Source organism: Pyrgilauda ruficollis, unplaced genomic scaffold (assembly GCF_017590135.1).
Source record: "Pyrgilauda ruficollis isolate IOZ18807 unplaced genomic scaffold, ASM1759013v1 scaffold2, whole genome shotgun sequence".
Taxonomy (NCBI): domain Eukaryota; kingdom Metazoa; phylum Chordata; class Aves; order Passeriformes; family Passeridae; genus Pyrgilauda; species Pyrgilauda ruficollis.
In genome coordinates this window covers 23,638,319-23,664,285 of record NW_024519206.1, presented here as the reverse complement: position 1 = coordinate 23,664,285, position 25,967 = coordinate 23,638,319, and the positions used below count along the sequence as shown (strand labels likewise).

The following is a 25,967-nucleotide window of genomic DNA, read 5'->3' as shown; positions in this document are numbered from 1 at the left end:
AAGTGAGTGTTTCAAGTTATGCACAAACAGGCCAGAAAGGTATTTCTGTAACAGTGTCTGTTGTGAGTGAAGCACATGATTGTGTTAAATGCCTGCAGAACCATTGTCTTCTTGATACACAAAACCATGTGGGCAGGGAAACTTGAGGGCTGGCAGTGGTTTTGTCCCTGAACTTTGAGTGTTAAAAGAAATGTGGTATAATACTTGTCTGAATTATCATATGTTGCCTCTAAATGATCACAATGGCAACTTTTTTTTTTTTTTTGTCTGTGGCTAGATTAAAGAATGAATTTTGATTCGGTCTACTGCCAGCTCTCTACTACAGTCACCTTACTCAGTGATAAGTACGGGTACGTGGACCAAAAGCTGTAAACCACTGCATGTTTATTACTTGAGTCCTGCTGGCAGACTAACCTTGGATAGAAACACTGGCTCATCCCTAACCGAGGAAGATGGGAGTATGCATAATGTACATAGCTGTGTCTTGCAAATAAAAGATGGGAGCTCTTCAGGCTGTGATAATAAAACTCCTCTCAATGTTTTGACCAGCCATGAGGATACTCAAACTTGGTGAATGCTGCACAAAGTCCTAGTGGAAGTGTGTGCCAGTGACCCAAAGATCTCAAATCCATTGATGAACAGAAGTGATTAGTAACTGTTTTGAGGTTATTTGTTTGTGGTGCTGGTACTTAGTTGGTCAAAATAATTAAGACATGAGAGTATTTGGGTTGATAATCTTGTTATGACTTAATGCAAGTTTATAAACTTGAAACTGTCATACCAGTCCTCTAATACTGAGCTACAAACTGCTGTCAGGGGTCTGATATGTACATTATGTGAGGAAGTTCATTACTTTCATTCTCAAGTTGGATGTGTAACACCAGAGTTGTATTTGAAGCAGTTTTCACATCATAACATTTAAGATAATGATCAGCTCCCATCTTGGACAGTCAGGAAGATACTTAGGTGCTTGAGGTCTGTTTTGCCAACTAATAAAGTGAAAGTTTTTGCTAGTGCTGTGGTATACTTGCTGAAGAAAAGCTCTCTTAAACTATTACTTTCAAGCATGACCTGATGATTTGTCAACTTGAATGCAGCTGCTGCTTATAGCTCTTAGAAGCAACTAGAAGTTTCTAGAAAGGACAAAAAAACACCTAGGACAGAGTGTTTTGTTTGCAGACCCTGTTAGAAGCTGCTGGTATAGTTGCCCGTGATTTTGAATGTAAAGGATTGGGTTGACAGACCTCTTGTAACTCCTGAATATTTTCTAGATAAAGGGCAAAATAACTGTGCTGTGGATCCAAACACTTAATTTCTGAAGTGACAAGATCCAGTGCTGTGAAATTTCAACCGCTGCAGTATGACTTTAATTGAGAGTATGTGACTGTGTGAAGAGGTGCTTTCTTTACATTGCATAGGATGCCCAGCTGTGTGCCTCTGGCCAGCATCAAGCAAAATTATGTAGGGCACTGCTGATCAGAAATTATGGTGGTAGGTAACTTCTACCAAGTCCATTTAGACATAGCCGTGTGTCCCATCAGTCTGTATTTCTACCAAAGTTTCTCTAGAATGTTGGTCCTCAAGTGTGAAGTACTGTGCATCTCCTTTCTTTCAAAAGGAAAACGCTTACATGATATTGCCAGCTTCATGTTTGGAGAGGCTTCCTAGCAGGTTCCACAGTTTCAGAGTTCATCTTCTGGAATGGTAGTGCAGATTGGTGCCAGGATGAACTTTTATTTCTTTTTTAGTAACTTTCCTGATGTGCTTGTTCTGAATTCTCTTCCAAGTTCTCATCATTTTGTACTTTAGTTATCTGAGGTATTTGTTGGCTGACAGTGGCTCTCAGACCACTGCTAGCTCTTGCTTTATTGAGAATTCTAATGGGTTGTTTTTAAAAGGGTACTTAAACCTTAGTGCCTGTGAAGACCCTGATGAATTGCACAAGCTGTTAGTGCCTTCATGCTGTGTTAGTTGCTCAGAGCACAGCACAGACAGGGCCACAGCTGGAAGAGACCCATCTGCCCATGAAATCTCTGACCTCCACTTCTGATACCTTTTGTTAACCTGAACTGTCAGTCCATGCAAAGTTACTCTTCAGCTGTTGGTTAAAACTACCCATATTCTGGGTGGCTTTCTGTACTTGAAGTGAGCAAAACAAAATGTGGCTCTTGCTGTGCATACATTGTAGTCTCAAGTGCACTTGAAACTTAGGAGTTGTTGAACACTGCAAGCTAGGTAGGAGGTATGATTCTTTACTAGTGCTTTTACTGCTTTCTCTTTCAGGAGGAAGGGAAAGGTAAAGCAGGTGAGTGTCCTGTCATATCAGAGCACTCTGTAGTGCTCCAGAGGTGAAGTCTGGCAGACTGGAACTTTACAGCTGTTGTAAAGTTCTTGTGACCCCTTTCCCTCCTCTGTCACATTTTCTTAAGACTGTATTGACTCCAAAACAAGCCTTGAGTTTTTTGGAACTTGTAACCTAAGTCTTTCCCTCACTAGACATTTTTTGAGGAACATGTTCTTTTTTTAAATACAGCTAACCCAGTGTTTAAGTCTAGTCAAGGCTACCAGACTGCCTGCATTTCAGTTCCATTAAGCAGTTGTAATCAACTTGGAGAAGTCTAGCAAGAAGGAAACATTTACATGTGTTTTGCTTTAGCCAATGGGCATATAAATAGAAACTGTACTCTTGGTCTTAGATTGCTAACTTAATGTGTTGCCTCTCTATTTTCAGTTATTTTGTGTGTGGCATGAAGTGAACTCTTATTTAAAAAAACCCCAACCCTTACAAAAGCTAGTGTAGAGAGGTTTTTCTGCCTTTGTTAGAGAAAGGAATTTTTAGATAATTTCTAAGGCCGAAGACAAAGGCTGAGAAGCCAGGACAGTTGATGTAATAGCAATCTGGGATGCCTGAAGGAAAAAGGAAATAATGAATTGGAAATGAAGCAGCAAAGAAGAGTGGCTGAAATAGAGGTGACTTGCAGTGAGCGTTGGTAGATCTGCACCCCTCTCCTACTTTAAATCTGTGAATTATCTGAGCTAGTTTGTTGCCTCTTCCAGCATGTCTTAAGGATGCTGAAGGCTGAGAAATTGGAACTGTTTAACCACTGAGGTCACTAAAGCAGATATTCAAATTTCTTAATTTCCTGAAGTTTGTTAGGAACAACAAACCTTAGACTTTCAGTTTTAATAATAAGAATTTAAAGACCATTTTAACACTATTGCATGTTCTGGGTTCAGAGTCTAATTTATGATATGATTAGCTAAATCTAAGATAGAATGTATTGCTGTTTGCAAGGTGTCTTCTAACTTTCTGCAGGCATCAGTAGAATGTGTTGTCTGAAGTGTTCCTCCTTGGATAAATTTGAGCTGGATGGATTACACAGGATACCGAGTTTATCACTGCAAAGAGGAGAAATACTTCACTAAGCAAGAATAGCTTAGTGGTTGGAGGGAATGATGCTAACTAACAAGTATTCCTTGGAGGAACAACCAGAGCAGTTTGCCACAAGGTATAGTTAATTCAGTTTGTTCAGCTGCAGTCTAGGATCAGTAAGATGGATTTCAGTGTGGGCACATGCCATGGCATTCAGGTCAAGATTACTGGCAGCTCTTAGTTTTCAGTGGAACTTCTGAAATAGTTCAAGTTGCTGCATCTTGGCACAACACTTAAATGTAGTAATACTGCTTCATCTCTTGCCATGGCATTTCTTAGTAGTGAAGGCTATAGATGAATGTTTCTACCATGTAACCCAAAAAAAAAAGTAGAAAAGTTTTAAAGCTGTGAAAGCCTATAGTTTTTTTCCCTGTTAGAGGAAAAAGACTGCATGGTTTGACTTGTTTCTTTTTGATATTACATACTGTCATAAGTTTCTTCCAGTAGGTTAAGATGTTTTATCATAAGCCACCTGAAGACATTTTTACATAGTATTAAAAATTATCCTGTTAAAAGCAGAAGGTAGCCTGACATTAATATAAAATACATGATGTTTTATACTCCTGTTCCTAGTACTGATAATAAGGTAAACCTTAATTTTTCTGTCTCTAAAAATATCCAAGTGATGCATTGCTTTGTTTAATGTGATAATTTACAGCCCATAACCATTATTCAAGAGCCACTTTGCAGTGAGTTTCATAGTAGCTTTTGTCCATACAAATCCTTAAAGCACTGGTGTGCAAAAGTCAGTATTGGTGGGTGACCAATTTCCCAATAGTCGAGGCCTTCTAATACTTGCATATAACTAACTTCAAAATAATCTACACTCACTGTATGTGACTGTTTCTTTTAGAGGGGACAAGGTGGCTGAGGACTGCAAATGCTACTATTGGAGAGAGAATGTGGGAATGCTCTTCAGTATTTGTTTACTGGATATGGAAATACATTCCAGGAAAACCGTTGTTTGTAATCCTCTGTGGTATCTTTGTACAAGAAAAAGAAATCTTTTAAAAATGCAATCTTCAGAGTGAAATTCAAGCACATTCTGTACCTGTTTTCAAATAAAGTATCTTCTGTTCTTTTTTATTTTTTCAAAAAATTGTAAACTCCAACTGTCATTCCTACCAACACAACACCAAAACAGTCCTTCCAGGAATTCTTATCAGTCTTACTGAAGCATCTGGTACATGAAGGACCTCTAAAATTACCTACAAAGGTACTTTTACCAGAGCTCAATACAGCCAGATAAAAATTCTCAGTTTTCTTTAGAGCCTGTGGGTGGATATGGGAGGAGAGAACTTTTTCCACATTTGGATAAGGAATAATAAGACATTTACAACAGTTTGAATCATGTCTTCATAGGAGAAAGATCAGGAGAAGTAGGTCTGTCTGTTGCAAGAGTGTATCTGGGGCTTAGGTTAGATCAAAAATTGCTTAGAGACAGTTCAGCCACTCCTGCCTAAAGTGCCTTTATACCATGAAAGCTTTTTTCCTGATATTTCCACTGTCAGTATTGTCTTGCTTGAATAATTCTTCCTCCCCGATATTTTGTTTTCTAGAAAACAGGCTAACAACTTCCAGGGAAAGATTAAAAACGGTTGTTTTGTTTTGATTTGTTGTTTAATTCCTTAATTGGATGTATTTTTCAAATTCCCAACTTGAAAACTAAGGTTAATTAGGAAGCCTCTGCTACATTACATTAAGAACTGAAATACAAGGGGTCATAGAAATGAGTGCTCTCCGGTGTTACCAGAGAGTTACTGTGGAGCTGCTGTTGCCTGTATATTTTGGCTATGGATTTTTGTAAAGCAGATACACAGGTAACATGATTGGCAATCAGCTAAGACCAGTTATAAAATCAGAACCACAGGATGCTTTCAGTAATGCCTTGGGAATGGTTGCAAGGACTTCAGAGCGCTTGGAGAAAAGCTATTTTTCAACACAGGTGCTTCTCTTCCTTTGTGTGTAGATGATACACATTTTTAACTGCTGTGACTGTCAGAAGATGATCAGCTTGTTCTGTGGAAGCAAATGTGTCATTCAGAACTGGTGGGTAGTTTAAAGGTGCTTGGCCTGGCCCAGGTGAGACAGAGACAAAGAACAGGATAACATGGTCAGGAGGGGTGTTTGTGTGCAACAATTCTTGGTGTTTGGATGGATCAGTCTGGGTTTCTTGTGCAAGTTTTAGTACCATACTGCTCTCAAACAAAGGATTTATGGCAGACTTGCAGACTTTGACTTGATTTAAAAAGTGGCAGGGGTGGGGATGGAACTGCTTATCAGCCTGGTGGTGTTGCTCCCTTTGCAAATGTGTTGGTTAACCTTGAGAGTGGCAGACAGGAAAACAAAGTCAGCAGCTTGCCTGGACTCAGTTTACCCCTTTTTGAAACTTCAAAAGAATGTGAAGGAAAAGATGAGAGAATGTTTAAGTGCAGAAAAACTAAAACCAAACCCTATCTACTTTTGTTTGGCAGTTTGAACTTCTAGGATTAAACCCAATTCCCTATCTAAATAATTTTTAAAAACTACCAGAAATTGCTGGGGGGCTACAGGTGTGTGAAATGCAGATCAGAATGTTGGAACTTGCAGATGCAGCTAGCAGGCTGATCAAGGGTCAGCATTCCAAAGACTGAATGTCACTGGTAATGCATTTCTGAACACTTAGTATTCTTCATTGCTGTTTTGTAGATGTTCTTAAGTGTTGTTTTGGAAGAATGCTGGTGTTCAGTGGCTGCTCTGGTCTGTTCCATTTTACCTAATGGTAGACCTGCTCTTCTGATCTCTTCAGGCTGCTGAAATTGAAACAGTAATTCCAGAGTGCAGGTGCTATAGGCCAGTTGCCTTCATTGATGCAGAATTCAGCAGTGGAGAAAATTATAAATGTTCTTCCCAAGCCCCTTATTGTGTATGGAAATCTCAGGTAGTAGTAAATGTCTCAAAGCATAGTCACTGCTCGTAACACAGTGGTAGATGAAACAGTCAACTTGAAAAGCAGTTTGGTGATCCTTTTTTAGCTAGCATGGTCCTGATGGGAGGAGATGGGAAAGTTTTTGGTAAAAATAAATCTTTTTTGTGCTAAGCATATTGAAAATTTCATATAGCAGCTAGAACATGCCAAATTTTTTTATTGGAAGTGTCACATCTGACTTAGAGTGAGGACTACAGGGAGCAAAGATACAAATTTTACTGTTACTGCTACTCCCTTTCTGTTTGGAAGGTGTTAATGGTACTCACAAAGTAATGCAGAAGACCTGCAAAGAGCTATCAAGCTTTTGTATAGGCACTTGCTCAACTTAGCTACTCGTTAGAATTTTTTAATCAATGGTGAACTGACTTAAGTTTTTCTTTCCCCTTGCCACTACTACTCTCAAACTCCTAACAGCATGTTGGAAGAATCCATGGATAAGGGCCTGGAAAAAGTGTCTGTATTTTCAGCACATCCTCCGTGCGCATTGTCAAGAGCAGATTCTGAGTTGGCCAGTCTCTTCCAGGCTGTGGAGAAGGACCACTTTAGAGTTTCCAGCTGCACAGCAGGATGCTTATTGTATGTTTTGTAATGTCTTATATCAGCTTAATGCTGTTTATCTGCTGCAGATGCAGATCTACTGCCCATTTTAAAAGAGCTAGGGAAGGGTTGCTGCCAAAAGTTGTGGGAGTGCAGTCAGGACAAACAGCACTGGCATTTGTACAGCCCAGCAACAAGATTGCTCAGGAGCTGTTGGAGTATCCTGCAGCTGGCTCAGAGTCAGTGAAATATAAGTTTGTCCCACCTATCCAGTGAGACTTTTAAAACTGCAGGCCTGCCCTCGGTTTAATTACGATTTTCAGAAAGGTGCTCCTGAAGGAAACTCACAAACTGGGAAATCTGTCTTTCACAAATCCTGCAAACTCAGGTGGACTTTGTTCTCCTGACACAGCACTGCAGACCTGTCCTTTCAGGGATTAGTGTACTGCCTTTACTTCATTGTGCAGGAATGTTTGGATCAGCACAGCTCTAACACCTAACAGAACAGCACAGTGAAAGCTGATTGCTGCAAGAGATGGTTTTGCTCCCTGCACAAGCTCCCACTACAAATGTCTCTGCTTGGCTGGCTCCCAGAACAGGCTGTCACCAGCTCTGTGTCTGTGCTGGAAACAGTGTGGGACTGTGGGGGGAAGGGGAGCAAATTAATTAAAAGTGACCTGTTGTGGAGCTACAGCTGTGCTAGCCTCGAATTTCTCTTTCTGGGTTAGTGAAGAGACAGGTACAGATTTATGGTACAAATACTTCCAAACTGCTTGGTGATAACAAATGGAGGTTCATAGTGAAAATTTATATAGGGCATTTGATCATATTTCAGCCTCCTTGCCCCCACTTACCTTGGTTTTCTGGGCAAACAATAAAAGTGAGTTTGGGGACTCAATGTGTGCTCAACTGAAGGACAGGTTTTTTGGGTTTTTTTTTTTTTAATAACGCTGTTTCAACTTTTAGTTTTAACTTCAAGGAAGAGTTTTTTGTAGGAAGAAGCCTTTATTATGGCACAGGGAGGGAATAAAGGAGGAGGTGCAGTTATAACTCTTTAGGTAGTCTTTGTGCCTTACATGGTCATTTAAGCTTTCCCCATGAAAATTCATGTTGTAGCCCTGTATCAGACAGTTTTTCTAGTATCTTCTAAGTAGTTTATCTTTGAGGGAAATGAGGAAGTGTGACATTTAGGCATTGTCTTTGTGGCATTTCCAACCTCTGGAATTTAATGTCCGGACTTCATCTTATGCAAAGGTAGAGGAGTGAAAAATAGCTCTATGATGGTCAGTCTTCAGTTCTTGTTCTCTTGCAGCTCTGAGAGAATATCTAACACATAACCTGACAGAAGAAGTCTGGGTGGTACATTGTGTTCTTTTGCATGTCTGTCCATGGGGGTTTGCTAATTAGCATTTGAGTATATTCACTGTAGTAATGAAATGGCAAGATGTGCCAAGTCTTAGTTTGCAGTTCCAGTGTTCTGATGTGAAATCCTGTCTTACTAGTTCTGATTAGTGTATAATAAGTTCTAACCTTGCTCTTTTTTAGAATCTCTGAAAGGGTGCAAGAAAGAGTTTTGAGAGCATAACAAGGAACATGGCAACTCAAGGTACATAATGCATTACAGTTTCTGTTACAAGAATTTAGAAGACTCCTTACCCCTCTCTTTTTAACTTTTCATAATCACTTAGGTTTACATGTGTGCATTGGTTCAACATAAAGCTTCAGTTTAAAGTTGCTGCTTACTTGCAGTGCTGGGTTGAGGAAGTTATTTATAACAGCTTATTTTAATTTAAAATCTCTGTCATCTCTTGTAGGATTAATACATGCTGGAGTAATTGAACTAAAATTAATTGTTCACCAATGATTTCTTACAGCTGACTTGATGGAGCTGGATATGGCAATGGAGCCAGACAGAAAAGCAGCAGTCAGTCATTGGCAGCAGCAATCATATCTGGACTCTGGTATCCATTCTGGTGCCACAACAACTGCTCCCTCCTTGAGTGGCAAGGGAAATCCTGAAGAAGAAGATGTGGACACAACACAAGTGCTGTATGAGTGGGAACAGGGCTTCTCTCAGTCCTTCACCCAGGAGCAAGTTGCGGGTAAGGCCTTTTCTATTACACCAGTTTGCTTGGACAAGCAGTTTAATAATACAGAAGACTAACTACTCAGTTACTGCCAATCTGGATGACAAGCTTTTTATCCCTAGTTTGAGATTACTATGACTTTCCTTCTTTTCAGATATTGATGGCCAGTATGCAATGACTAGAGCTCAGAGGGTGCGTGCAGCTATGTTCCCTGAAACCCTGGATGAAGGAATGCAGATCCCATCCACGCAGTTTGATGCAGCTCATCCAACTAACGTGCAACGCCTGGCTGAGCCATCCCAGATGTTAAAACATGCTGTTGTTAATTTGATAAACTACCAAGATGATGCTGAACTTGCAACTCGTGCAATCCCAGAACTGACCAAACTGTTGAATGATGAGGACCAGGTAAGTATTTTCTTTGTCTGGGTAAAGCTTGCTTTTGGGGCACCTTCAATGACCTTAAAACTAACAGCTTTATTCAAACACTTGTGGTAGGTGGTGGTGAACAAGGCTGCAGTTATGGTTCATCAGCTGTCCAAAAAGGAAGCGTCTCGCCATGCCATTATGAGATCTCCTCAGATGGTGTCTGCCATCGTACGTACCATGCAAAACACAAACGACGTGGAGACAGCCCGGTGTACTGCAGGGACACTACACAACCTCTCACATCACCGTGAAGGCTTGTTGGCAATCTTCAAATCAGGAGGCATCCCTGCTTTGGTTAAAATGCTGGGGTACGTGCGCCACTGAGGCAGTACTTGTGTTTTGCAGTTGGGTCCGCTAGGAGCAGGTACTCATGAGGATTTTCCCTTCTTTAGGTCCCCAGTGGACTCTGTGCTGTTCTATGCCATTACAACTCTTCACAATCTCCTGTTACATCAGGAAGGAGCCAAGATGGCTGTCCGTCTCGCTGGTGGGCTGCAGAAAATGGTGGCCTTGCTCAACAAGACAAACGTCAAATTCTTGGCCATCACAACAGACTGCCTTCAGATTTTAGCATATGGCAATCAGGAAAGTAAGGTAGGTGCCTCTGGTGCTGAAGTAGTTAAAATGAGCAAGCTTGTGATGAGTGGCCTGACAGTTCTTTTGTACTGACCTCCTGACTCTGAATCTTCAGCCACATGCCACTGGCTTTTGCCAGTCATTCCTGACCTTGCAAGAGGGGAGGGATACAGGAACTGTCTTGCAGAAATGCTGCTGTGCTTATAGTGAGACTATAAAATTTACAGTCCACATAAGCAGATGGGAATTTTTTTTTAGGGAACTGTAACCATGAAGGGTGTAAGCTAGCAACGTTTACTACCTGCTGACATGTGTAGGAAGTGACAGACAAATATTATTTTTGCTGTCTTTCAGCTGATCATTCTGGCAAGTGGCGGACCCCAGGCTTTAGTAAACATAATGAGGACCTATACTTACGAGAAACTGTTGTGGACCACAAGTAGGGTGCTGAAGGTGTTGTCAGTCTGCTCCAGCAACAAACCCGCTATTGTTGAGGCTGGTAAGTACATTGTACTCATTCTAACTTAAAAATCTACATAGTGCTTTAGGATCAGTTCATTCCACCAAGGACAGAAACTGCCAGCATCAAAAAATGAACTTGGGTTGGTCCTTAAGTCCATAACCCATTTTGGAGGCCTTTAGTATACAGAAGTATAAAGGGGTGGCTGTTTTTAGTAACTCCACTGTGCTGTTAACTATTAATGGCTGAGTGTTGTCAGGATGCGTGCCTGAGAATATGCACACGTTTAAAAGGCCCAGTGTCACACAGGGAATTTCAGGGGGTTGTTATTTCTGTATGTGAAGAAGGACTAGGACCCCAGCCATATTGTGATACTGACAAGAAGGATCCAAAAGCTTATGAGATTTTACACTTAGATGTCAAGGAAGAAAAGGACCTGACTGCTCACAAGGTGAGCATCAGAGTATGGTGTCAAATCTGAGTAATGGTGTCAAATCTGTACCATCTTCCAGGTGGGATGCAAGCTTTGGGGCTCCACCTCACAGATCCAAGCCAGCGTCTTGTCCAGAACTGTCTCTGGACTCTGAGAAATCTGTCAGATGCTGCAACAAAGCAGGTAAAGGGCTTGTCTGAGGGATCAAGAGCAAAAGTCAACATAGTGAAAAAGAAGACTTAACTTTTTCTTCCCTCTTTTTCTACAGGAGGGCATGGAAGGCCTTCTAGGAACTCTAGTTCAGCTTTTAGGATCAGATGATATTAATGTTGTGACCTGTGCCGCTGGCATCCTTTCTAACCTTACCTGCAACAATTACAAGAACAAGATGATGGTGTGCCAGGTTGGTGGCATCGAGGCTCTGGTGCGCACAGTCCTCCGGGCCGGAGACAGGGAAGACATCACGGAACCTGCGATTTGTGCGCTCCGTCACCTCACCAGCAGACACCAAGAAGCTGAGATGGCTCAAAATGCAGTTCGTCTCCATTACGGGCTCCCAGTGGTGGTAAAGCTGTTGCACCCACCCTCACACTGGCCTTTGATCAAGGTAAATAATGGTTAAAAGCTGGCAGAACTGCAACTGAAAACTTGTTGCTCTTTAACATGTAACTTTAAAAGTGAAAAATTCTTTGTTTCTATGGTGTTGGGGATACAATTTGTCTGCTGGAGAAGTTGCTCCAGTTGAGCAATTTAGTGTTTTCTCTTAAGAGATCTAAACATTTGAGATGAACTGATTAAAAAAAGAAGTCACTAAGAGCAAGCAGACCTCTACTGCTCTTTTATTCACCACCTGTTCCTTACCTGCAGGCTACTGTTGGCTTGATCCGCAACCTGGCCCTGTGTCCTGCAAACCACGCCCCTCTGCGTGAACAAGGTGCTATTCCAAGGCTAGTGCAGTTGCTGGTTAGAGCACACCAGGATACCCAGCGACGCACTTCCATGGGCGGGACACAACAGCAGTTTGTGGTGAGTGCCCTCACGGACACTGCATCTCTCAAAGTTCTCTCCAACTCCTTGTTTGTCAGTGCACCTCAGCCCTGCAGTGCTTGGGCTAAAGAACTGTTGTCTCGTTTGCTCTAGTTCACATTATAATCTGTGTGCTGATAGCTCTGTCTTGGCAGACCTCAGATTTTTCTTAAATCAGGATGCTAAAACAAACTCATAATTTAATAACCTTTTGAGCATTTAATTCTGAATGTTAGAGCTCGCAGAAATTCTAGTGCTGCCTACTCTGGCAAGGCAAGTAGTTGTCTACCAAGAAACCAGAAGTCCCTCCTCCTCCTCCTCAGAAGAATGGTTTTAGGAATGCTGTCACAGCTTATTGCATATTTGCAAGGGTGCTTAGACCTGTCAAAGTACTGAGAAGTTGTGCAGGCTCCATAATTATCTCATTGGCTTCTAGGCCAGTGTGACAAGATCAGTCTCAATTGGATTTTTTTATCCTGTTAAATATATTAACAAAGGAGGGGTTTGCTTAGTACAGCAAATGGAAGCAGCATCTACTCGTACAAGAGTGTAGTTAATTCATGCAGAGGCAAGAAGAGACCTCTTTGCTACTGGTAACTGCTGTTCCCAGCTTAGTAACTGCCAGGCTAATCCAGGCTGTAGAAAGAGATGGTGTTATCAGAGGGGAAGTTCACAATAAAAGCCACTGAGGCATTCCAGTGGGATGCTTCACTACTGAATTTGGGTGGGTACACTGGCTTGACTTGTAGCAAGGATGTTAAGTTTGAAGGCCACCATTTAGGGGAAGGGGGAAAATGCGCAAGGGATGAGTTTAAATGATTAGCTGGAACTGCTGGTTGGCTTTTTGATAGTCACTTAAGAAGAGAGTATACAATATCTCAAATTCAAAAATGCCTTTTCTCTCCCTAACCAGGAGGGTGTGCGCATGGAAGAAATTGTTGAGGGCTGCACTGGAGCCCTGCACATTCTTGCACGTGATGTTCATAATCGAATCGTAATCAGGGGTCTAAATACCATTCCACTATTTGTGCAGGTAAGTGAGAGCTCAAGACAGCACTATAATACATAATAGGCAAAGAAATAAAACAGCTTTTGCACTTCCTGGATAGAGGTGTGCTGAAGAGCTCATTTCAAGTGGAAGAGCTAAAAGAGCCCTTGTGTTTTGGTTGCAGTTGTTGTACTCTCCCATCGAGAATATCCAGAGAGTCGCTGCCGGTGTACTTTGTGAACTGGCTCAAGACAAGGAGGCAGCTGAAGCAATCGAAGCTGAAGGTGCAACTGCTCCTTTAACAGAACTGCTTCATTCTAGGAATGAGGGTGTTGGTAAGTGAACTTAAGGCTGGTTTCATATTTGTGTTAGAAGAGTTGATACAAGTCTTGACCTCTGCTAAAATCACTCTTCCTTTCGGCAGCAACCTACGCAGCTGCAGTGCTGTTCCGAATGTCTGAGGACAAACCACAGGACTACAAGAAGAGACTTTCTGTTGAGTTGACAAGCTCCCTGTTCCGGACCGAGCCAATGGCTTGGAACGAGGTGAGTTCTGTGATCTGTGTTAACAGTTCCCCAGGGAGAGCTCACTTCTGTGTTCTCCCTCCTTCCACCAGTGAAGCGTAGATGCCATCAGTGATACAGTCCCAGCTTTGCCCAGCTGTGTGGTGGCTGTACCTTGTTTACTCACTCTCTGTGCTCAGGTGCAGTGAACCTGTGGTAAGCAGCCTTCAAGCTGCTTTTTCCCTGGCAGACAGGAAGAGTCTGTTCTCTGCTGCTGCTGCTGAAGTGTGTAATGCTCATTATGCTTGCTAGTTTGCAAAGCTGGCTGTATACAAAAACTTCGTACTTTTCTGTGTTGCTTGTCAAAACCTCATGAACTCTGAATGCAAAAATAGAAACATGAGTGATATGAGGGAAGCATAAATACAAAACATATCCTGTGAGGCTTCTATCAAGCCAACAATGCAGGATTAGTAATCTTGGGCTGGGAATTCAACATGTCCTGAGAACTGAGATTTCAGACTTGAATATATTTGCAGGCTCATTATCACACATGGCATTTTTTCATTTTTAATGGACTACGCAGTAAATTGAGACGGAAGTCAATCTGTGTGCATGGGATACAGGGAAGGCTTTACTCATTCTTTGTCTTCCCACAAATTCTTCAGATTCAGGAGCCTAGCTTGTCTTGTCTTGTATGTATCTACTACACAAGGAGCAGTAGCCTTTAAATTGTACTATTTCAGTGCTTATTTTTCTGTTTTCCTAAAATCTCTATCTACCACAAGAATGGAGGGGGGGAAGGTAAAATGGAATATCTCTCTGAGACTGAATTAGACAATTGTTATGCAGGCAGGCAGTTACTTCTGTAGTTGAACAAATGGGAGAGGTTCCTTCAGAACTCTTAAAAGCTCTGTTGCTGGCTTTCAGGATCGGGACAGGTGTACCTGAGGAGTGTTCCTAGAGCTACCCTATCTTTTTCACTCCCAGACAGAACCCTCCTTCCAGTGATCTGTGGATTCCTAAATCTGGCTATTACATGTTGGATGCAGATACTTCAGCTAAAAAGGCATTTCATGTTGACAGCAGTGCTGCAGTGCTCACTGCAGAGGAGTTATTCAGAGGGATTTGGGGAAGCTTTACAGCTTTTTAAACTCAGAATTACTGGTGCTGGCCAAAAGACCCGATGTTAAAACTGTTTTGTAATTCCTTGTGTACACATAGACAGCGGATCTCGGACTGGATATCGGTGCCCAGGGAGAGCCTCTTGGATACCGCCCAGATGGTACGTGTCTTCTGTTCCCCTTGACTAAACTTTCAATTGGATCAAGTCAAGTCATAGGTTTTAAAGGAGAACTGCAAATGAGTGAAGAGTGAATTTACTCTTCAGCAAGGTATTGCAAACTGACAGGCAGATGGGGAACTGCCAGTTCAAATAACCCATTTCTGCAACACCACTGGCAGCACTGAAATGGGAGCCGTATGGACATGCAAAACCAGTGTCTCTTGTCTGAGTCCTGTGGGAACACCTCCTGCTGAGCTGTTGTTTCCAGAAATCTTTTCCATTCCTTACAAATGGACTTGACAATTCCAATAGTGCAGTTTTTCTTTAAAACAACAAAGCTGGTATTGAATGCATTAGTCTGTGAGTGTCTATAGATTTGAACAAGCCTATCCCTAAGGATTCTGAGCTATTTTTGACTAGTCTTTCAGAAGCGAGTCTACAGTCTTGGAGCCTGGTTTTGCTGCAGTATTGTTGAATTTTAGTACTGTTGATTGTGCAGACTAATGGCTTGGCTGGAATCTGCTCGTGCTTCTGACTGCAGTGTGCTTTGTCTGCAGAATCCTACTGGAAGGCTTTTCCGAACAATGGAATAGCTGTTAAGGGCAGGCACCAGATTGTGTTGAACTTGGCTGAACTAGAAAACAATTAGATGGCTACACGATCTCCTCACACACTGATACTTGCAGCTTCCGATGCATCTAACATCTGTTAACATTATGCTTTTTTTCCCTCTGCCACCTTTAACTTTCTTAGATCCTAGCTACCGTTCTTTCCACTCTGGCGGATACGGTCAGGATGCCTTGGGTATGGACCCTATGATGGAACATGAAATGGGTGGCCACCACCCTGGTGCTGACTACCCAGTTGATGGTCTGCCAGATCTTGGCCATGCCCAGGACCTTATGGATGGGCTGCCTCCAGGTGACAGTAATCAGTTGGCCTGGTTCGATACTGACCTGTAAATCATCCTTTAGGTAAGAAGCTCCAACCTTGAATTTAAAAACAAAACAAACAAAAATGAAAAACAGCTGACTGGACTGAGGACTCGGTTGGCAGGGAGGGATTGGCTCGACTGGGTCCTAGTGTGTCACAATAACGAATAAATGCTCTGGAAACACACAATGAGCACACTCCAAACTGACTTCTGCCGTGAAGTGTGGAAGTAATTAACTGTAATGTCTTGTGCACCGGCTTCATGCAGTCTTGATGTGTTACAGCAGCCATTTACAACTCGGGAGCACTGACACCTGTGTTTTTTCTCTTTGCAGCTGTATCATCTGAGTGAACTTGCATTGATTGGCCTGTAGAGTTGCTGAGAGGGCTCGAGGGGTGGGCTAGTATCTCAGAAAGTGCCTGACACACTAACCAAGCTGAGTTTCCTATGGGAACAATTGAAGTAAACTTTTTGTTCTGGTCCTTTTTGGTCGAGGAGTAATAATACAAATGGATTTTGGGAGTGATTCAAGAAACGAAGAATGCACAAGAAGGAATTGCAAGATGGAATTTATCAAACCCTAGCCTTGCTTGTTAAAAATTTATTATTTTTTTTAAATCTCTGTAATGGTACTGACCTTGCTTGCTTTGGAAGTAGCCTTTCTTTTTGCAGTAATTGTTGTTAGTTTTTTTTAAAGTCTCTCGTAGTATTAAGTTATAGTGAATATGCTACAGCAGTTTCTAATTTTTAAGGATTGAGTAAAGGTGTAGAACACTAATTCATAATCGCTCTAACTGTATTCTGAATAAAGTGTAACATTGTGTAGCCTTTTTGTATAAAAAACTAGACAAATAGAAATGGTCCAATTAGTTTCCTTTTTAATATGCTTAAAATAAGCAGGTGGATCTATTTCATGTTTTTGATCAAAAACTTTATCTGGGATATGTCTGGGTAGGGGCCAGTAAAAACTGTTTATTTGGAACCTTGTATTGGACAGTTTACCAGTTGCCTTTTATCCCAAAGTTATTGTAGCCTGCTGTGATACAGATGCTTCATGAGAAAAATGCAGTTATAAAATGGTTCAAAATTAAAGTAAACTTTTAATTCATTCTGTGTCAAATTATTTCAGATCACAAAATATATTTGTGTCTTAAGAAATAGTCCTTGACTTGCACAACCACTTTAGTGGAGGGAGCCAAGAATAATTTACCTCTTTGATCCCACTCTGGCATAGTTACCCTTCAGAACCTGGATGTTTCCTGCTACAGTCCTCTAAGGCACCAGTCTGCCCCTGCTTTGCTTTGGCAGGGTCCTTAGCATGGGGCAGCTCTAGCCAGATGTGAGCCAACTCCACTTGGTGCCAGGCCTGCCAGCCCCACATCTCTCTGGGCTTCACAAAGGGTGAGCAGCCTCAGTTCCCCTCAGAGGTGCCCGCAGCACTCCAGTGGCAGTGACAGCACTGTCCAGGGACAGTGAAAGATCCTTTGCCCACAAGCTCTCAGCTGGTTCCTAGCCCTTTTCAGGTGTCCTCAGTGTTCAGCTGCTGTGCAAGACGAGACTTGTGTGTGACTGGCTTCCCTTCCCTTGAGGCAGCACCTGTGTGACTGCGAGGGGACAAAGTGGTTCTGAGACTGCCGGCTCAGCCGCAGACTGCACGTGTGCATCGTGCAGCTGTCACCAGCTCTGGGAGCAGCACTCCAGGCACATCCACTGCATGCAGCAGTTTGCCAGCAGGAGATCAGAGCAGGCTTTGCTGCAGAGGCTTCTGGCTTGAGACACTGAGAGCTGAAGGGAGCCACACCAGCCTGCTTTCCCTTCTGCTGCAGAGGGAGAGGACTCGCACAAGGAATTCAGCTTTGTTGTGGCTCTCAGCCACACTTGGTTATTCAACTTTTACAGTAAAACACTACACCAAATAATAGCCAGCACTTCTCCCTCTTTCTAGTAACTCCTGCTGAAAGATAGCAGTTTTTGAAGTAATGCAAGAAAACAATTCCTCTAAGACACAAGGTGAAATCTGTTTACCTGGGGCTGTTTGCTTGCATCCACATACTCTGGGTAACGGGGCTGTCCAAGAGCAGGGGTGTAGCAGCAGCTGTCACAGGCACTGTGCTTGGTGAGTGCACTGACAGACTGACAGACATCAACCACAGCACATGTGGAGAAGAATTTAACTCTACACACACTGTGAGATCTGCAAGCTCTAGAGGACCTTTTCTAGAGTATCAGCTTTTACTGGGGGTTTGACAAACTGCCAGGGTTATCATCACACCTGTTCTCAAAGAACTGCAGCCAGGAGCCTTGGCAGTTGAGAACAACACCCATGAAGCTTAAGCTGTGCAGTGCTAGGCAAAGGAGGGGCACACAAAAGGCTGCGAGTAGAAACCTGGGTAACATCTATCATCCTTACATACCACACACACAGCCTCTGTGTGATCACAGTGGTTGGTAGTGGTTGCTTGAGGTGAACAATATTGTCTGTCTTGATAAAAAGGTATTTTCTAGTGCCAGTCACAAGCATGAGGTCACCCCTTAAGACGAACAGCCAAGGCAGTCACCTGGTCCCCAAGATAAATGAGCATTTCTAACTAACTTGAAATAGTGAAACACTTTATATTGTAAAGTAACTCTACTATTTATTTCATTTACACTTTTAAACTATCAAATACTTGAGCTACATCATGTAAAGCCAGCATAGCAAAGTAGTAACCAAGAATTCATCCTTACAGGGGTTTAAAAAACAAACCACCCCCTCCCCACCCCTGAACCAGCTTCCCTCCGTTCCTGAGCCTAAATTCTGCATATGCTGCAGCTCAGATTGCTAAATGCTCAGCTCATGTGAAGATGTTCCTGCAGGACCAAGGTGCTGAGCAGGGTACACAACCTGCACATTTCAGAAGGCTGGTCAAAAATTGTTCACTTGGGAGTCTTGATATTTTCATGTCCCACCGCTCTCAGAATTTCAAATGCCAAGGAGGCTACAGCAGTGTCAACATGAGAGCTAGAAATTAAAAACAGTAACATTTATTAGATGTCCTCAGAGAAAAAAATGTTTTCTTAAAATTCCACATTTGCCTTTATTTATGCTAGAAAATTCTGAGTAGCCATTAACTGCACTCTCTACCCTGCTTTTCTGTTAAGCAGTAACATTTAACCAGTGGTTCGGCCCTGTAGCAAATCTTGAGTAGAAATGAATCTCAGCTCAAACTCCCAGTACCTGCTAGCTCACTCAACCTCCTCTGTGAAAAAAGGCAGACTTTATCATACACCCTGTGACTCCTCACATGCACACTTGCAGCTTGGCAGAAAGGTGTATTTTCACACACACAGAGCCCTCTGCCTGCAGCGCTGCTCTGCACAGGCAGGCACGTCCACTCCAGGTGTTGCCCACCTCCTGCAAGGAGGATCGACTGCCCCTCCAACCACACTGCTGCACTGGGGCCCCTTGCTTCCTCACCTAAGGTTTTATTATATAGATTTTGCCTAATTTTTTTCTTCTGGAAACACTTTTTTCCCAGCATTGGAACAGAGGCTCTAACATATTATTCCTAGTCTACAGAACCAAGTCTTTTTAGTTTTTTATGGACCGCCATCCCTCATCTATAGCTTAGAAAGGACATCAGCAGACCAATCTGCAACTTCCTTTACTGCTGCTAATGACAATATCTACCAGTACGCCACACTTTGGGAACACAGAGCTAACCAGAAAATTCAAATGATCGGTTCACATTACTTAAGCCAATGTTGTAATAAGCAGCAGTTTAAATCAGTTATCTGAAACAAATTAATCTTAGCAACTGCCTTTACTGAAAAATAAATGTACATGATCCCACATTTTAAAGCATGGATTTGATTCCAGGTTGTTACTAAGCAAAATGGGTTGGTCATGTCATTCTTAGAACTGCCTGTTCCAATCAGCTCAGGAAGCATCACTGAGAGAGAGTTTGACAATCCATGGCTGCTACAGGGCAGCAGGGGAGCACTGAAAGCAGCTTTCCATCCAACCAGCGCCCTTCTCTTAGCACTCGACTGCTTGGCTGGACACACTTCCCTTCTGACACACAGGAAGAGGGAGAGATTAGAAACCTGTCTGTAAGAAATGAGCAAAGCAAAAACATTCCTCAAGCAACTCAAACCAGTGGTAATATGTGTGTGGAAGGGCCTGGGAGTTTAGACTACCCCGAGGATGGCTTAGATCCAGGATCTCGGCTGTAGCTGCTTCTAAAATATTTCCAGTTCTGCAGGAGATACAGAGAGGCTCCTTAAAAAGGTTCAAAGCACATGTGAGGAGACCAAGTTTATCAGGTCACAAGGAATTTTTTGGGAAAAATGCCACATAAGGAAATGTGAGGAGAAGGCAGAATATCTACTGCTTTCATAAATAAATGTCCATTCAGCTAAGTCTGATAAAGCTTCCTAACTCCAGGCTTCCTCTGCCTATCTGTTGCCAATTTATGCACGTCTGAGTCCATTACTGCCCCAAGAAGCAGGCTCAGTCCCTCTCAGCCTCCTCTGGAGGCAAATGGATAGGGACATGTGTTCCCTAAAGAAGGGGAGGAGGGGAAATGAAAATCCATGAGCTCTCAGGGGCTCTCTTATTGCTGTTACAGTGCAGAAGCTTGGCACAGCAGAGGGACCTGGCTCACCTTACTGTATCACAACAGTCCTCAATGGCATCATCTGGAATTTGATCTGCTGAGCATCTTGTGTTAAAATAGGGTGAATGCTCTTGATTTGGGCTCTGTAGCATGTGTTTTTCTGCATACAGAGACATACAGACTGTAGCAAGCTACTGAGGAAGTCAGAAAAGCAGAACTCAAAGACAATGACTGGACTGTCTGGTGCATCTAATGCTGAAATGCTACAAACAAAGTGAAAGTTATTTCTAACAGAGGAAAACCCTGTGTGCCCCCAATCTCATTTTCAGTGGTGGTGCCTGTGTCTCCCTTGGGGAGAGCTGACATTTTATTTTAGTGAGATAATTTAATGTGTCATACAAAACCCTGTGAGTCAGCAGCTGAGTGTGCAAGCAGGATGCTGACTGCTCTCTACAGGTTTGGCTGGTCCTTGGTGTGCATCTCTTGCACTTGCCACATCCCAGCATTTCCTCTCCATGTCTGCCCACATCCCCCCTTCCTTCTAACACACGGTACATGCTGCCTTAATGCTGAGGAGCCAGTTTTCCCAAAAGCCTGCATTTGGGAGGCAAAGAGCACTGTAAAGATTATCCTAGTGTTTCAAAAACTGACCTTGGAAATACAATTTCTCTATGAATTTCAGTTCACCAGGAGTGAAATGAAGCCCAACAGCCCACAGCAGAAGCACAAAATTTGTTTTGAGAGGCAGAGAACAGCCATTGATTAATTCATTCATATATCCAAGGGGGATCAGATAAGGAAAAGTCTATGGGAGATGAGCTAAGCTTTGGCCAATTTGTTAGGACTAGCACCTCTGTTCTTGCAGAGAAGGCCATGGCATTCCCCTAAGTCTCGTGCCTTCTGCAGAAGCTACAGGCATTCTTAAACAAAAGCAGTTCTGTTCTTCAGCCGAACATTTGAAAGGAATCAGATTTCAAGGGCATCAACCACAGCTACCTTAACATGGGGCACAAACGTTACATTGTGCATGCAGCCCACTCTGCCAAGAACCCCTGACAGAGGGACCAAGGTTTGGAATAAAATAATAAATTAAGAAAAAAAAAAATCCACAGAATCGACACACGCACGGAGCTGGATTGTGCAGCAGCTGGGGATCAAAGCATGCCGCAGGCTCTGACAGAGAGGACTTTGGAGGAGAGCAGTGCAGGGAGGGGGATCAGGGACAGAAACCTGAGAAGCTCTTACTGCACAGAATTACAGAAGACCGATGCAGACAAAAGAGGAGGCAAGCACTCCCAGCCCTGGAAATTCCTGAAAGCCTGAGGGAACTCACCTGGCAGTTTGGACCAGGCTCTCTAGAGCCTGGATAAGAGCATCGCCATCATTCTTCAGGCTCTCCAAGTGCTTCTTGTTTGAAGTTATCTGGAACAAAAAGAAAGGACCTTTACCAAAGGCTTAGCAAAAGATTCTTCTCTGTCATTTTTGTGGGATAAGAGAGAAGGAAACAAGTTACAGCATTTATTACAATTGTAAATGGAATGTGACATTGAAGAGACCAGTGAGAAAGTTCCTTTTACTGAATTTTAGGCAGAGACCATCTAAAATATCTTGGCTTAGTTAACAATATTCACCCACGTTCTGAGTCCCTGTATGGGTGCAAATTCACATATCACAGTCTGACAATCCTGATTTCATCCTTAGTATCAATGCAAATACAAGCCCCATTCAGTCTGAATCCCAGGGATATCTTGGGGGAGACAGTTATTTTCATTTCTCACTTCAGGGAAAAAGTAACCAAGCTTCTACCAGCCTTCAGATCAGAACATGTGGGGTTTCCTTGAGAGAAACCAGGTTAAAATCACCGCAAAGCTGGCAACTGCATATGGAAATTTTTCTCACCCCTCATCAGTCATTAGGAGTGTTACCTGCACAGGATTGTCACCTATAGAGCAGGGGGCAGAGTGACCAAAGCTGTTTGCCCTTTTGTGTCAAATGAATCCTGATTATAGCTGATTTTGCTGCTGGTGTGGTTTATTACGAGTCCACAAAGACTGGTTTATTGTTTCTCCATCCTTAAGCAGTACAACTACACAGCTCCAGACAGCCACATGTTTCCTGGTGGTTAAGCAGGTGAGCAGGAAGGTCATAAGGAACACAACGTGAAGCCTCATGCACTGTAGCTTGAACAGACACTGAATACTTGTCAACTTGCTGAAAAGCTCTTGTATCTCAAATAAATTTAAAAAAAAAAAAAAACGGTTTGCGTGTCAGTTCCTGCTTGCAAAGGTAAATAAATCTTGGCTGAAGAGAAAGGAAAAGGGGATGACCAGACCAGCTGATTATTTTGACACCGGAGGAGTTAACGCTAGAAACGATAACTTCTAATCCCAAAATCTGGCAAGGACTTGTAAGCTTTAGCATGCTGTGGCTGGCTCTATTTACCATTGATCCAGCATCTGGGCAACACGCCTTCACATCTCCCTCTTAAATCACAACAGAAGCTATATTTACAGCCGCCGTCCCACCATAATTTATCAGCAGTGATTCTGCAACAACAGTGTCACTACATCTATAATCGTAACATCCTGTATTTTAGCACTTACAGGGAACAAGGACCTGCCTGAAATAAACCAAAACATATCCTGTGCGTTGGAAAAAAAAACAGTGATGCCATTACCTAAGCACAAATCATTGGTAAATCCTGATTACAGATGGTTAAACCTTTTTACTCTGTTGAGGTTTATATCTGATTCTCTCAGGTTGTATTTCAGAAATCCAGTCTTCTCTATATGTTACCTGCTAGACACAGAAAACGTTTTGTAGTCTGGGTTCTGTATGTGAGAACAACACCATGTATAATAGGAGCAACACAGGGAGAAAAGTATTTTCACCACAAAACATTGCTTTCTGTTCCTAAAGAATGGTTATGCCTCAACCAAACATTTCCCTGCACCTCACCAGCTACTGCCACATTCCTTGCGCTTTCCACATTCATGCCCCTTGTTTATCCTGAACACTAAAAAGCCAAGAGGTCACAGGGAGGGAAGGTCACTAGGACTGAATATTGCTCTATAAAGCTATCACATCAAATAAAGGTTACAAATATCTCTCATTCTACTACATCCTAACTTTTGGGTGCTGACATTTGTACAACCTTCCTGGTCTCTTCACAAAAACAGCCAATGACATCAGATAGAGAACATTCAAAATATGCTCAACTATAAAAGAAGAAAGAGGTTTAATTCTAAAATTATCTATTTCAAGCAATAACTTAGTCCAACTGAGTCACAGGGTCTGACTATAAGCTGGTCCATGCTGCAGCATGCCCTGTGCCCTGTGTTACTATTAAGAACACATTTCTGTGTATGTGAAAACATTTGAATAGAAAGGATTAAAATGGCTTTATATGCACAGAAATTGTAAAAGACTCAAACAGAAACACCCAGGAGATTATCTCATCACCTCCCTGTTAGACTTCACTGTGCAGAGCAACTTTCATCCACGAGCAATGGGCTCCCATGGTGTCCATCCACAGGGGCTACTCCCTGAGCTAACAAAATGCTTCAGTAAGATCCTTTCAGCAGTAAAAGTGGAAGCACAAGGAGGGAAAGGATCAGCATGAGCTGCCTCTCATCCATTTAAATTAAGTATAACCCAAATTTAGAACACATTTTCTTGAGAGTGTCAACTACCAGCTCCATCCAAGCCAAGGGGTGTTGGTGAAGAACCAACCTGTCCAGTTGGCAGTGCCACCATGCCCACAGAGAACTTGCCCAGACCAAACAGGGTTGCACAGATTTATGTGGGCGGCTGGAGCTTCCCCACCAGCTCTTCCTCACCAATGCCCACAAAAATGCTTCCTATCCACCACCAGGCACCCACTCCATGGGCCTGGGAGGAGACCAACTCTGTGCTAGCAGGCAAACTGCAGGTTAAATACAGGGTGAGCTGCCAGCACCCAGGAGCCAGCTCAGCCACAGCTGCCTATGGGTTTTGTCAGCACCCCCATGCTCTGATCACGGGCTCTTATTTGCTCTTTATCTCAGTCTGAGTAGATCTGATTGCTCCCTGAGTAATTTGAAGGTCTCTTGCACACGACAGATTACATCCTGCTTCACAGGAGCTTGTGAGAAATAGTATTTGAATCACTGTTCACTTTCAAGGTGAAACTTTACTCAAGTTTCTTACTTCAAACAAAACAGTTCCAGTTTCATCTTCCTTTTGTTCCATAGGTTATAATAAATTATGATAGGACATAAAACCACTATTCACCAAAATTTGAGAAATTAATGTATTTTTCCTTTGGTTATCTTTTTCTTCTACCCACCATTGCTGCACCTTTTATCCACACACACCAGTTCTAGTTCTCATTCATTTGGAATTTTAACAACTAGTTTAATGATCTCTTGTAATATTGCTGTTTGTTAGGGCTGGCTGCAACACAGATTCAATGACATAATCAATAGCTATTCCTTTAATTAAAAATGTAATTAAATCTCAGTTTAGTTGTACACTCACTGCAATTTAACAAGAATTTAAAAATTACTTTTCTTTATTATGCCCACAGCCATTCAGCAGCTCTCCTCTCCTCAATCCTGTTAAACAAGGGTGAGCCATAAGGAATATCATGGTTGATACATAACAATCGGTATTTTCAAAAAATTCCAGAAAACTATTCAGATGTTATGGTGCTGCTAAAGATGAGTGCAGGAAAAGTTATATTATAAAATATTTCCATTGGAATATCTACTTCACTAATAAACTTTGTTCATTTTTCATTTCAATTTTTCATTTTTACTCTAAGAAGGGATTTTTGCCATTCAAATTTCAAGAAAGCATAGAAACTTAAGGGCAAATTACTTCTGTAAAGGTTGGTTTCATAATGCTAAACTGCTTCCTCTGATTAGTTGTAAGTCACATTTTGTGATTTACAATGGAAAGAAATTACCTCAGCAGTAAACTACTCTCTCACCATTTTAAAGAGAAACTCTTCTCTGTTGAGGATCCAAGTGAATAATAAACTTGATGTCTGTGAAGTAAACTGGAAAATAATGCAAAAATAAGAAGCTTTATATTTGAAACTTTTTCTTGGTAGAAGAAAGGTCTTGGAAGCATATTCAGCTTTGAGTATCATCTTCTTAAAGAAACAACTGCTGGGGATGTTCACCATTTGCTCAACAAGCTACTACCTTGCTTGTATACACAGATACAAGCAAGACACCTCAAAACATACCTCTTTCTCACAAACTCTTTCTTTCTCTTTCCCAAACACATGTATTTTAATCTCATAAAGTGATGCTTCCCTACATTTTCATCAAAATTTAATATAATTAAGCTAATTACAGGTATTCAGTTCTTGCTCAACTTTACTGGCACAGGCTGAGAGCAGCCACATGGGTAATGCAGAAGCTGCTGCGGGCTGGTTTATCAGAACTACCAGACACTCACAGGTCCAATGTCAGCATCACCTGGATATTGACACATGCTGTAATAAAGTATCATTTACCTCTGGATGGAAGCTTTTCTGTGAATGGAACTTGCACCTTCAGCTAATACTGCAGCAAAAACAATCAGCAATACATTTTTTTCTACGGACTAACTAGGATCATATGTAGGACATGAAATATAATACTAACCAGACTAAAAATATTAAAGAATTGAGAATACTCCTATTGCCCTCTAGACACTCTTTCAAATAATGTCTTCATA

The 25,967-nt window shown here is 42.1% G+C and overlaps 2 protein-coding genes across 4 annotated transcripts in view; one reads left to right on the top strand and one right to left on the bottom strand.

The window, feature by feature from the left end:
* The first annotated feature begins 304 nt into the window (after positions 1-304).
* On the top strand, positions 305-16,768 carry CTNNB1 (catenin beta 1). 2 transcript variants are annotated; one of them, XM_041466225.1, is made up of 15 exons: positions 305-350; positions 8,484-8,544; positions 8,813-9,040; positions 9,180-9,433; positions 9,524-9,762; positions 9,847-10,048; positions 10,385-10,529; positions 11,003-11,106; positions 11,192-11,530; positions 11,791-11,949; positions 12,863-12,982; positions 13,122-13,272; positions 13,362-13,483; positions 14,666-14,726; positions 15,995-16,768. In XM_041466225.1, the coding sequence occupies exons 2-15, from the start codon at positions 8,532-8,534 to the stop codon at positions 16,009-16,011; spliced, it is 2,154 nt and encodes a 717-aa protein (XP_041322159.1). In that variant the 5' UTR covers positions 305-350; positions 8,484-8,531; the 3' UTR covers positions 16,012-16,768. The 2 variants fall into 2 exon arrangements, with proteins under 2 accessions (XP_041322159.1, XP_041322158.1); XM_041466224.1 differs by lacking the exon at positions 15,995-16,768 and adding an exon at positions 15,480-15,699.
* Positions 16,769-18,300: 1,532 nt separating this feature from the next.
* ULK4 (unc-51 like kinase 4) overlaps positions 18,301-25,967 on the bottom strand; it is a 207,841-nt gene continuing 200,174 nt past the window's right edge. The window contains exons 35-37 of one of the 2 annotated variants that reach the window (XM_041466458.1): positions 21,592-21,680; positions 20,307-20,363; positions 18,301-18,661 (exon numbers count right to left, since the gene is read on the bottom strand). In XM_041466458.1, coding sequence (XP_041322392.1) covers positions 18,577-18,661; positions 20,307-20,363; positions 21,592-21,680 — 231 coding nt within the window. In that variant the 3' untranslated portion in view covers positions 18,301-18,576. The remainder of the gene's footprint in view (positions 18,662-20,306; positions 20,364-21,591; positions 21,681-25,967) is intronic. The other variant, XM_041466459.1, reaches the window with a different exon arrangement.

Bases quoted from the DNA above. Each gene is read 5' to 3' on its own strand.
- CTNNB1 (XM_041466224.1), top strand. The intron at 10,530-11,002 runs GTAAGTACATTG...ACCATCTTCCAG, and splicing joins ACCCGCTATTGTTGAGGCTG to GTGGGATGCAAGCTTTGGGG. The intron at 11,950-12,862 runs GTGAGTGCCCTC...CTCCCTAACCAG, and splicing joins GGACACAACAGCAGTTTGTG to GAGGGTGTGCGCATGGAAGA.